At 59.5% G+C, this 12,455-nt stretch overlaps 1 protein-coding gene across 2 annotated transcripts in view; it reads right to left on the minus strand.

The window, feature by feature from the left end:
- LGR6 (leucine rich repeat containing G protein-coupled receptor 6) overlaps nt 1-12,455 on the minus strand; it is a 91,975-nt gene that overhangs the window by 19,953 nt on the left and 59,567 nt on the right. For both annotated transcript variants that reach the window (XM_033099468.1, XM_033099467.1), the window contains one exon: nt 8,984-9,055. In XM_033099468.1, coding sequence (XP_032955359.1) covers nt 8,984-9,055 — 72 coding nt within the window. The remainder of the gene's footprint in view (nt 1-8,983; nt 9,056-12,455) is intronic.

A 12,455-nucleotide genomic window follows, 5' to 3' on the forward strand; every position in this document is an offset into this window, starting at 1 on the left:
GTGAGCTGTTGTGAAGCCATAGAAAAGAAGTGCCCTGCTTTCCCCCAAAATATACTGACACCTCACATACATTTGTTACTTTACTTTCTTCCCACCCAACTAGAATGAAAGTTCTCGAAAAGGACATTTGTCCATTTCACAGACTGGCACAGAGTTTAGCTCAACAGATACTCGTTAATGAATACATGAATGGAAAGTTCTAGATACACCGATGAAACCATCAATGAACTCTTAAGGAATCTACGGTATTTCGGGAAACATTTAGATTTTGAGGTTGATGTAAAAAAGGCACCAGACAACCCTGAGGGGCACTGCCAGGCTTGCCAAGGGCCACAGAAACCACGAGACGAGTCCCCTGTGACTCTCTTGTCACTGAGCCCTTCAAGGGTCGCCAGACCCACGTCCAGGCAACTAGACTGAGTGGTTCCAGCCGCTTTGACCGTTTCTGGTCAGGAACTGTGCCAGGAGTGGCCTAACAGACAGTGGGGAAAGACACATGGCAAAGGCATGCGGACTGAAAGGCTATTTTTGCAGAGCGATGGTGGGCAATGAAAACTGTGCAAATGTCGAAAAGAATTCTGCCAACCACAGGCCACGGGTGGCCCCACATTCCCGCTTGGGCACCTGTGAGAGTCGACAGCCGGGGTTACCACCCAGGCCCCCTTCGTGGGGTGCTGTACAGGTGCTCGCAATGCTACCTGTCCAGGGATCAGGTCAGGCCACCGCTCCCTGCCCCCGAGGCTCAGGGCTCAGTTCAGGGCTACGGACGTGTGCTGCCCGCAGCGCACAGAACTCTGCAGGGTGGAGCGGAAGGGCAGGATGGACAAGCAACACGTCTGTCCAGACAAGCGCACGGGACAACCGGACGAGAGGCCTCGGCCTGGAGCAGGACGTTCGGAGACGACGTCAGAGGCCCGCGTGGACATGAGGCGTTTGAACAGTCTTGACTGCAGGGCGAAGCTTCACAAGGCTGACCAGGGAAGGACAGGCCGTCCCGCAGAGAGGTGTGGCTGTGCAGGCGGCAGGGTGCCCCGGGGCCGCGGTGCACGCTCCTCACGGTCTGCAGTCACCACGGGCTAACCTCGGCGGACAGCTGACCACGTCCAGGCATAAAGGGCTTCGTCTGAACGTTCTTACCATCCTCACAACAGCCTTACGAGGTGGACACCACTACTATACCCGTTTCACAGCTGAGGAGAGCCACACCCAGTTACTAAACGCTGTGGCAGGACCACTATCCGTCTGCCAAAAGCCCCTCTCCTTTTCCCAGGGCTGCTCGGTGCAGAAAGTCCTGTGGCACAGCGCTGTCCCACAGCAACACGAGAACTGCCGTGTCCCAGCTTCCCGTGCAGCAGAGGGGGGTCGTGTGACCCAATTTCTCCCACGCAAGGTGGGCAGCAGGGGCACAGGCCACAGGATTCATAACACAGCCAGCGTGTCTCCTCCATGGTCTCTCCACCCTTCCACCAGCGGCCTGCCAAAGCAGGGTCCCAGGTCCCAAGAAGCTGGGTGGGTCCCTGAGTCACTACGTGGAGGGGGGCCACCTGCCGAGAAGAAACACCCTCCCTGGACCACTGTGTGATCCAGAACTATCTGCCGTGTCTGACCATCACACGTGGTCCAGCCCTTGGGCCTCCGGAGCTGACCTGCATCCCAGCCTGCCGGTCTGAGTCTGGCGCCCACACTCAGCGGCTCCCGTCTGTCAGAGCAGCAGTTTTTTAAATGCAAAGCTGACTGCCACTCTCCTACTGAAAGTCTGGGGCGGCGCCGCGGTACACACACGCACACCCCGATTCCAACGCCCAACACGACCTTGCAGCTCCGTCTGCCACTGCACCCTCCGTGTGTCTTCATACCCTCATGCGTTTCCTTGTGTCACTCCTGTCCGTGGCCTGGGGGGGCCCCTGCCCACAGCCTCAGCTGTTGAAATCCTCGTCACCCTTGCAAGTCCAGCTCAAACGTCGCTTTCTGCATGAGTCCAGCCCCCTCCCTGAGCCAGAGCGGCTCAGTCACTCTCAGCATTTTTCTGGACTTCTGTCCAAAAGTGTGCTCAGCCTGCGGCTGGTAAAGACGATGACAGAGACAGCAGGTCGTTACCAGCCACGGTGCTCAGTGACGTACATCTATCCGCTCAGGCAGGTGCTATTACTTCCTTCCTTTTGCAGCTGACAAACTGAGGCACAGACAGAGGCAGTCAGCTGATCCCAGTTCGGCTGCAAGGAACGGGCGGGCTGGCATGGCTGCCGGCCAGAGCTATCTGCGTGCAAACTGTCTCGCCCGCGAGAGGAAGCTTGCTGTCGTCCGGAAGCCTGTGGGTTCCCTCTTGGGTCTCCCGAGGCCGGGCTCAGGGCCACGTGTGTGAGTGGCATTGTCCAGGCTGACGGCCTGCAGAGGGGGCTGCTCCGGCCCTGGATCAGAGGCTGACATGCAGGCTCCAGGCGTTACTGGGAAGCCCCCACCCCAGGCTCCTCAGCCTGGCCCTTCCCTTGCAGGGCGGTTTGCGATGCCTTCGGCTGCAGCTGGAAGCCCACACCTGTCCTCCCAGTCTATCGTCTAACAGCCCAGAATCAGCCAGAAGCCCGCGAGGAGGTCATGGTCCCGTCTGCCGCTCCAGAGAGCCAGGAGCAGATGGGGAAGGGCCAAGGTTAAACAGAAGCCGTCCCCAACTCCAGCTGGAGGCTTGTCTGCAAGCTGCAGCGGTCCACAGCTTATCCTCCCCTTGGTGAGCTCAGCTGTTTCCAGCCAAATCCAACCGAGCTGGTGGCAGACACAGCCACTGGGAAAAATAGCTGAGAGGGTGAAGCCCAGAGCTGTCCCGGGGCCCACACCCACCTGCCTCCCTTCCAGGACCCACACCCCACTTTCCTCCCTTCCAGGACCCCCCCACTTTCCACTTTCCATCGGCTGAGTGACGACAGCCAACTGCTGAGACCACTGGGGAGCCTCCCTGCAGCAGGAGTCGGCAGGATTTTACGTCCTCTTGTCCAGCCCCGCCTTCCCGACAGCAAGGAGACTGAGGCTCGGACACGGGGGCAAATGGCTGCAAGTCTCCGAGCCTCGACTCGCGTCAGGCCTGCTGGCTCCGATTAATACCCTTTCCACACACGCCACAGCAGCTCCCGATGGGAGTTTCAGGGAGCATGGGGAGAGAATACACGGAGGGGGGTGGGGAAAGAAACCTGGAGGTTCCTTTGGGCGCCGATAAGCGTATCCAAGCCACACGGTTGTGATCAGAGGTTGGTGTCTGTGTGTGTCACCATTTTAGGGTAGAAAGCGCCCATCCTCTGTGTACCCAGGATGGCAGGGAAGCAGGTCACAAAATGCTCATGAGCTTCCTCCCCGGTTATCCAGGCCACCCAGTCCCCAAGGCTGCTCTGTCCGCCTCATCCAGAGTAGACGCCTTTCCTCTGCCTTGCGCTGGACATCAGACTTCCGGTCATTACACACCAGCCCCGTGGACACGCGAGGTGGTTTTGTACTCCTCACAGCATAAGGAAGGGCCGATAGCATACGCTGGCTTCCTCTCCACTAGTCTCCAGGCTGACGTCAGTGTTTATTCCCGGGTCACAGACAAGGTCACACGGAGGACTGTGGGTGAGCCTGAGACACAGAACACACGCACCTCCCACAGACGGGAAACCCAGCCACCTCGTCCCCAAAGGCCCTGCAGACTCGGCCTCCATCTGGAATCAGACTCCCCGTGTTTGGGGCGGATGATGTGGCAAGCCAGCAACAACGAACACTGTATGACTGATAGCATCGTTTTACCTTCTAAACAACCGACACAAAAAGCCACCCATTAATAAACGCAGCAATTCGTAAAGCTGTCATCAGTTTCTATGGAGAGACACAGACATGCTCCAGCTCGGCCGCCCTCCACCCACACTCTTGTCCGCGCCAGAAAACTCGGGAGACACCTGAAGCCAGCGCGGCAGGTTTCAGTGGGAGTGGCTGGTCCCTGTTCTGAGAGGACTTGTTCCCTAACGAACGAAGCACCGGGGATCCGAGAAGTCGGGCCTCGGACGGGGCTGAGAGGTGACGGGCCACCTGCCGCCAGCAGCTCGGCCCAGGGCTGCTGCTCGGTCAGGGAACCCTTCCTCATCCTGAGCTGGGGGGCCACCTGTCTTACTCCCTCGGGCCTCCCCCCGGCGGCTGCAAGACCGTAAGACGCGTGCAATCTGCCTTCCTGAGACAATCGCCGTGTTCCGCCTAAGGCAGCTCCCACATTCTCCGAATCAAGGTTTGGAGACATTTCATCTTTTCACCACCACCCTCCCCAGAGAAGCCCTGGTCACTCTTAAGATGTGACACTCACAGCAGGACCCAATCCTCCAGATGTGGGCAGTCCCCGCAGGCAGCACGTCCCTCACTTGGAAGCCCTGGGGACCTGGAGGCGTTGGGGTGCTGCTGGTCAGAGCAGAACGTGGCCGGATGACCTGTCCTCCTGACCTCACCTCGCTGGTGTAAAGTCGGGGGTTCTCAACCACAGAGCTTGTGGGAAGGGGATGACCCACGATCCCAGGGGTGCAGCACACGCCCAGGGCATCCCTCCGAGTAGAGGACAGGGGACAGCGGTGCCATCTGACAGGCTGTGACAGGACCCCTGCGTGGACACTTAAGTCTGGGGTTCAAGGGACAGGTGTGGGCGATCGCAGTAAGGATGGACGGGGGTGGGGGGGGATTTGGAGATCAGATAGTCCGGGACGCCTGGCCAAGATCGCTGGAGCCTCTGTGATAGCACCACACTCCTGTTCCCGAGTGTTTCCCCAGGGCCTATGATGGCGGCGCGGCACATTCTAGAAGCTCAATAAATACTTATGGCATGAGTGACTCTAAAGAAACAGGTGAGAGAGAGTGGCAATTATTGATTCTCACCAACATACCCGACCTTCTTAGTCTCCCAGCCACGGCCCCACCAGGGCCGCCAGTGGTTCCCCCGCCCCACGCTCCCGCCCCTCCATTCCAGACCCGCAGGGGGGCCCTGTGGGGGCAGGCAGGCTCCGGTGGAAGCTCCAGCCCACTGCCAGCAGGGGACAAGAAGGCTGGCCTTGGCTTCCCCCAGTGCCTGGCGATGGGAACGGAAGGTTGTGCTGGGAGGAAGGATTAGTAACTTGTCATGGTCACAGACGCAGGACAAGCTCATCGGGCAGCTCAATTTTCTGCCTGTTAGAAATCATTAGTGGTTCTGCGGGAAAAGCCAGGAAGAAAACATTTTATACGGAACAATAAATTCCTGGATCAGCCACAAAACCCCAGACATTTGCAGCTAATAAACCCACAAATGTGAGCCGACTAAGGGCTGTGAAGGACGAGTGCTGCCGCCCTGGGAGGCGGGGGTCCTGGAAGGCCGTGGGGGACCGGCGGGCGCTGGCCAGAGGCGGAGGCTGCGACCTCGTCGGCTGTTCATTAACTGGACGACCTCAGGCACGGCGGCCACTCTCTGCCTCAGTTTCCCCACCTGCGACTCAAGGGCACACAACTCCCGTCTTCTCTTCCTCAACAAGCGTTAGAGACAGGGGACATGTGAGATGCAACAACCTTTGAGAACAAAAGCCCTTTTCACTGTCTCACGTGGGTGCTCAGCAGGGTGGAAGGTCAGAGGGCAAAGTGGTCAGAGGGCCGCTGCTCCCTCTGGACTCTGGGCAGAAGCCTGTGAACCCCTGCCGGCCCCTCCATCCCTGCTGACTACTGTCCGGAGGTGCTGTCCACACCTCGGCCCCAGGCTCCCTCCTAAGGGAAGGCCCAGCCCGCACAGGGGCTCCCAGTTACCAGGAGGCCCAAAGCGCCTCGCTGAGGGCCCTGTTCCCAAGGGCCCCAAGTTCTGGCTGACATGCGGATCTGAGGCTTGGGGGGGGGCCCTCGGGGAGCACCTGCTTTGCTTGGCATTGTTTTCTTTCTGGCACAGATTTTACTGGCGAGTAGAGCAGGGGTCCGAGGACCATGAGCTGTGGCCACAGAAGAGCTGCCCGGCCTCCGAGGGCCGCCTATCGCTGACCTGAGGGCATGAGCCTCCTGGGAGGACCTTCCCAGGACTGTTCTTGGTCCTGCCTCCTCCTGCTTGTCAGCCGAGACACTTGGGGAGTCCTGTGATCCACCTGACCTCGCAGGAGAAACGTAGGAGGCAGGAGGCAGGGGCCAGCAGCTAACCATCACCTCCCAGTTCTAGAAACGGGCAATTTGCCCCACACGTCTGGATTTGGTCTGACCTGGAAAGTGGAGGAAATAACACCTCACAGGCTGGGGGCCAGCACACCTTTGATTCCTTGTGGAGCAGGGGCAGGCGGGAAGCATGCCTGCAGGCGGCAGTCTGTGCGATCCGCCTCCTGCTGGGCTTTCTTGGCAAGGCCTCTCAGGAGAAGTGGGAGCGGGTCCCCAGCCCCACCCTGCACGCCAGGCTTCCTGCTGCTGGGGGCCCTGCGTCTGCACGTCTGCCCGCAGCTGCCCCTGCTCAGCGGGAGAGGGCACAGCAGCCCCAGGCCCTGCCCCCACTTGGATTTGCCTGGCTCTCTAGCAAAAGAGTGCAGGGCCATGCCTGTCATGCCTGTGCCGCCCACCTGGCAGGTGAATGAGGCTCAGAGCTGCAGCCACTTCTCTGGCCCAGTGGCGAGCACGGGCAGAGCCGGTGCGGGCCCCAGCTCCCAGGGCAGAGCAGCGGTGTCTGTGCTGCGCTGGGGTCCGAGCGCCTGCAGGCCAGAGCCGCAGGCGTGTGCATTGTGTGTGCACAGTCTGCTGTGTGGCCCTCGTGCACCAGCCGGCCCCCTGCCCCAGGTGGAAGGGCTGGGTGCAGCTCCCCTCCTCCCTCCTAAGAGGAGCCGGTCCTTGGAGCCAAACCACAGCGGGTGGTTTGATCTTCCCTCTGCAGCAAGATGAGAGAGGCGTAAGTGGCAGAGATTTATGCCCGAGGGAGGAGAGTAATAAGGAGGCTACAAAGCGCGCCAATTACGCAACAATTAAAGGTTTGACTCTTTCTCCTTTCATGCTCCCGGCCCCTCCCCCCGCACCTGGCTGTCCCTCAAGTGCTCAAGGACAGAGGACAAAGAGCGCACTCTCCCCTTTAACTGCAGGTCAAAAATTGGAGGAACTGGGCCCTGGAGGGTGGGGAGAACAGACCCAGAATGTGAAGCAGGACAGAGTCCCGACAGCTCTCCTGTCACCCACACAGCGTTATTCAGATGACATTGCAGATTAGAATGCAGACGCACAGAGGCCCATGACACCACCAAGGTCACACGGCCGGCGGGAAGAGCTGGCTTCACACGCCAGGCTGTGTAAGGCTCTGTCAGCAGGCTACTTGCCTCCACAGCGCCCACTGGGGGGACTCCTTGCGTCCCCACCTTGGCTGCCCCATCTGTACAGTGGGTGCAGGGATGTGAGTGGCAGGGCCGGCGCCCCCACAGACCAGAGATGCAGTGGGTGCCAGGTGGCAGGCTCTGAGCTCTAGTCAGCACCTGTGGACCAGGTGCCCACGCAGGCCTCCTGTGGCCCTTTGAGAAAGCGGCAGGCAGCGTGCCCCAGAGTGAAGAAATCGCTCCTCGCTGGCTCTCTAGAGGGGCCGGGCACACCCAGCACATATGCCCCACAGACTGCCCGGCGGGGAGAACGCCCCACATCCTAGGGCAGGGAACCTCAGATTCCCTCCTGCTCTGCATTTGCCCAAAGCTCTGCATCCCCAAGAGGTAGCTGTGGGGGCACCGGCTTCCCTCGGGGCTCCCCAAACACCTTGCACAGTCCCCCTCAACCCAGATGACGAAGGCAGCAGGGCAGTGAGCAGGGACTCGGGTCTGTTTTCTCCCTGCTCGGCCCCAGCAGGGAGTGACTTCCCCAGACATCAGTTCTCTAGCTATTGACCAAAAGGCTAGATTGTTCTGGAGCTGCAGAGGGGGTCCAGGGTGCATGTTGGTTCCCACTCCAGGCTGAGCATGTGGTCAGCGGGAGGGACAGCCGGACCCAGCTTGGCTGAGCCTGAGAGAACAGCAAGCTCCTGGCTCTCCTGCCCATGGGACGAGGAGGGGAGGGTCGTCTTGGCCCCCAGTGCCCCCCACAAGCACAAACGCAGACACTACGTGCCCCAAATGGTTTTGCCCAGCGCGTGGCCTCCGCGGGCCAAAGCTCGCCCTCAGCACCTCCCCTCTGCTGCTCTCACCTCAGGAGGGGCGCTCTGCTGTGTGTGTCGGGGGTGACAGAACTGACCATGCCCCTGGCACAGCCAGCCCTTCCCCAACCCTCATGCCCTGGGTCTTTCTCTCCCCAGCATTGCCCTCCAGGCTGGCACCAGGTGGCCGTGCAGCCCCCTGTCCTGGGAGCCAAGGGACCCCAGCTGGCAAGGCCGGTGCAGTTCTTTGCTCAAACGGGGCGCCGGGGCCTGCTCTGCAGGGGTTGGCAGTGCTCCGGAGGGAACGATGGAAAGTTTAAGCCCTTTCTGACCTTACCAGAATTCCAGCACAATGATGTATGGATAATATGGCTTTTTAGGAGTCAATGTTTAGGGTGCTTTTTACAGTCAGGCGGGACCGCCGAGGGGGCCATCCCCCATTAATCACTTAGCTGGTGAGATCAACTGGCAAACAGGCCCGGCACTGCTCTGTGGTATTGCTTTCCCTCCGTCAGCAGCCACTGCCACACAGATGTCACACGACCCTTGAGCCAGCCCCGCTGCACTCCCAACCCTGCTGTCCCCAAGCTTAACACCCCATTCTTCTAGCTGCTCCTTGCTGTTCCGATTTCTACTGACAAATTTCATTCTCTTGGTGGGCTCTGCTGGCAGGGATCCTAGGTTCCCCCTTTCTGGGCCACCCTGAACCCCAAGAGGGCACCTTCCACCAGAGAGGGAAGGCATTCATTCCGGTGACCGGCCAGAGGAAGTGGCAGGGATGGTTGCCTGGTGAGCAGGCCCACAGCCAGACCCCAGCGTCCAGTCCTGTTGGGCTTGCCCCTGCCACCCCCGCCCCCGACACCAGGCTTTCCTGCCACCCCCGCCACTCACAGTGTCTCCAGATTGCGCAGCCCCTCGAAGCTGTGGGTCCCCAGATGCTGGATGCGGTTGTTATGAAGATGCCTGTGTGGGAAGAAGGGACACGTCACACGGGTGCCACAGCCCTGGGCCGGGCGGGGGCTTAAGTAGGAAGGTGGAGGAAGAAGCAGGCAGAGTGACCCCAGTGGTCCAGCGCTGTCTCCAGGGACAAGATGATTGGCCGAGACCGACCTCGGAAGTCAGTCTCCACGGCTGGGCTGACCACGGGCTGCACCATTTGGACTGCGATTGAAGGCAAAGGGGAGAGGAATGCCCAGGCCCCAGCTAACTAGTCTCCTACTAAGTTCTCAGACAAGGTCTGCTGTCCGCAGAGAGTGAGGGTGAGGGGGCGCTCCAGTCTGAGGTCCTGCTCCCCAGAACCCAGCTGGCCTGACTCAGTGTCCAGACGCACTTCTGGGAGCCAACAGACAACCACTGCAGACAACATATAATTAAGAGCTAAGCTTTCTGTCACAGCTGCAGGGAGCTGCAGACAAGCTCCGAAGTGGGGACTGGTGCGGCCAGAGCAGTCAGGGAGGGCTTTGTGGAGGTGGTGATCTGAACAAGCAGAGGGAAGGGCATTCCAGGCAGGGAACAGTGAGGACCCAGGTGCAGAAGGGTGCGGGGCTTGGCCAGGGCGCATACAGGCTGGGAGAGGCAGATCAGCTCCGGCGTAAAAATAGCTAATTGAAAATAAGAGACTTCTGCTCTTAGTTCTTCTGCTAATTCCTAATGAAATGAGTGAAACAGCAAAAACAAGACCCCTGCCCTCACCCCAAATATTACCACTTGCAACAAAGCAAGGGGCAGAGACCTCACTTAATGTAAACAAACTGCAAAACTGGTGCCAAGGAACTGTCACGGAAACAAAAGCTGGAGAATTCACCCTGAAACCCCAAATCTAAAGAGAAGCAGCTCCATGGACATCCTTTGCACCCTCGCCACCTGGCTGCCCAGGGGAACAGGTGAGAGGGGAAAGCAAGCCCAGCTCCAGGCTCCTCGCTGAACTGAGGACACGACACGGCCGGAAGCCCAGGGAGCTCCTGGGTGGAGGGTGTGGCTCCGGCGGGTACCACACGCTGAAGCGGGCTGGCTGGAGCAGAGCCCGTGGTCTGACAGACACCGGACAGCACTGCAAGCACCCACCTCCTCACACCAGGGCTCAGCCAGGCGAGGAGACCCAACTGACCTGCAAGACCACCCAAAAACTGGAGCTCTGCACAGGGCGGGGGGTGGGGGGTGTGGAAACCAATGGGGCCCAGCGATGACGCAGCTAGAATGAGTGGACAGCTATCCAAGCCTAAGAGGGGGACAGAGGGAGAGGGGACACGAGGATGCAAAGGTCCGAGCTTGGAGAAAATGTAAGTCACGAATGAGGAACAGAAAGAAACCGTCACAATGGCTTTCTGCTACGAGACATCCATGAAGCAATACTTCAAAGACAACATTTTTTAAATGAAAGAAAAAAATGAGAATATAGACTGAGGACCACAACTACATTATTAAAAAACTCGTCAATAAATTTGAAACACCCACATAGACTCTGCTGAGACCTGGAGTCAGAGAGAAAGTTTGAGATAATCACGGCGGGTTTGGCGGACGGAGACGAGAAGGTAGAACTAGGCCTCAATGGATGCAGATGGCCTTGAGGTGAGTCAACACACGGGCAGCTGCTCGCGCTGAGGGAGGGAATCCGAACCGAGACAGAAGCAGCATTCAAAGACAGATTACAAAAGGAAATTCTCTACGATGAGGCAAGTGTGGACCGTGCAGCTCAAAAGCATCCATTGTCCCAGAAAGTGGGGCGCAGGCTGTTCTACACGCTGACATGTTCTAGTGCAGCTATTCAAGTTCCAGGATGAAAAGCCGTCTTCAGGCAGAAAGGGGAAGAGGCCAGGCTGGGGGCCGGGAGGGTCCTGGGACCGGGACCCCTCACCAAGGGGTTAATATTTCCATCTCCTCCGTGCCTCTAACCCACTGTCCCCAAACTGTCACTTCTGCCTGCTCCCTGTTGGACTCCCCATTTTCCACCCCTCCTCCCTTTGCAGCCTCTCTGGACCACTGTCTCAGCTTTCCAAAATCCCAGCCCCCGGCCTCTGATCCCCCGAAACCACCCATTGAACCGGGGACCTGGGCGCCTCTGGCAGCCGCCTGGGCAGGATGGTGGTGCTTGTCGTGAAGGGACAGCATGTACACACGTGACACCACTGCTGACCAATTAAGTGCTGCCTCAGGGTCAGGTCCCACCAGTGCCACGGCAGTGACAGGATGGGGCTGCACGCGTGTCAGAGCAGCGTGACACCAGCAGGGCGCCGGTTGCAGCCCCTTCTCCCTGCCCCCACGGGGGTATCCCCTTGCTTCCTGTCACTCCCAGTTGTCCTGATCTGCCTCCTAGGCCTTCAGCGGCTCACCCCACTGTCCCTACACACAGCCTTCCTGCTCGTCCCCCTCTCACAGGTCACCTGCTACCGGAAGCCTCCCCTCTGCAGCCCTGGGAGCTGTAGGCAGGTGAAGGACAGAGGTAGGGGGCCAGCTGTCCTCCATGGCTTCCCTCCTGCATGGTGGGCTTTCTCTCCTGGCCCCTTGCCCGTCCTCATGCCCAGCGGGTAGCTCCCTCCCTGAGCTGCCACAGCTGAGCTTCCAGCTTCCTGGGTCCCAGAGATGCTTCAGATTCATTCCACCATCCGAGAACCTGTGGATCAAGTCGCTTCCTTCCAGACGTCCCTCACTGTCATGCCTCCCCTCCGGCCCTCGGCCACCTCCCCAAGCTACTCTTGGTTGATTCACCGAGAGCCTGCCGCCTGACCTCTCTGTCTTCAACCCTCCTTCCAATTGGCCGTGAAACACCCCTGTACTTTTGCTCGGACCTCCGCTCCCCTGCCCCACTGGCAGACAAAGCCACACTGTGCTCTGGCACTGTGAGGCCCCAACTCACGTTTCCGGGCTTTGCTCCCACACACCACTCCTGCCAGGCTGGCCGGTTTGCACCGCTGCCTCCCCCGAGGGCCTGCACTGACACCTGTGGGCCTGCCTCGTTCCTCACCACCGTCCAGGCCGGGGCCCAGCCCACCTTCCCCAGGACCTCCCACACTCCTGTGAGTCTGCCATCTCCAGGCTAACTTGGCCCCAGTCCCACGAGCCATCAGCTCCCTTCTCGTATGTCCTCTGCTTTTCCCACCGCCTGTAGCCCCTGAGGGCAGCAGCTGTGTCCCACACGGGCTCTGCAAATGCTGCTGCTAGTATTCACGGGGGACCCATCACGACTCCCTCATTTCCCGGCGGACCTGAGCCCACTGCCTCAGGATGTCACAGGGATATCAAACACCAGCTTGCTGCACCCCCACACGTACCCACCAGCTCCCAGAAGGCCCAGGGATGGGCGGCCATCCTGGTAGCAGGACGTGGTCCCTACAGATGTTCACTTAGGGTCTCCAGTGTCCCAGCA

Source organism: Rhinolophus ferrumequinum, chromosome 27 (assembly GCF_004115265.2).
Source record: "Rhinolophus ferrumequinum isolate MPI-CBG mRhiFer1 chromosome 27, mRhiFer1_v1.p, whole genome shotgun sequence".
NCBI lineage: Eukaryota > Metazoa > Chordata > Mammalia > Chiroptera > Rhinolophidae > Rhinolophus > Rhinolophus ferrumequinum.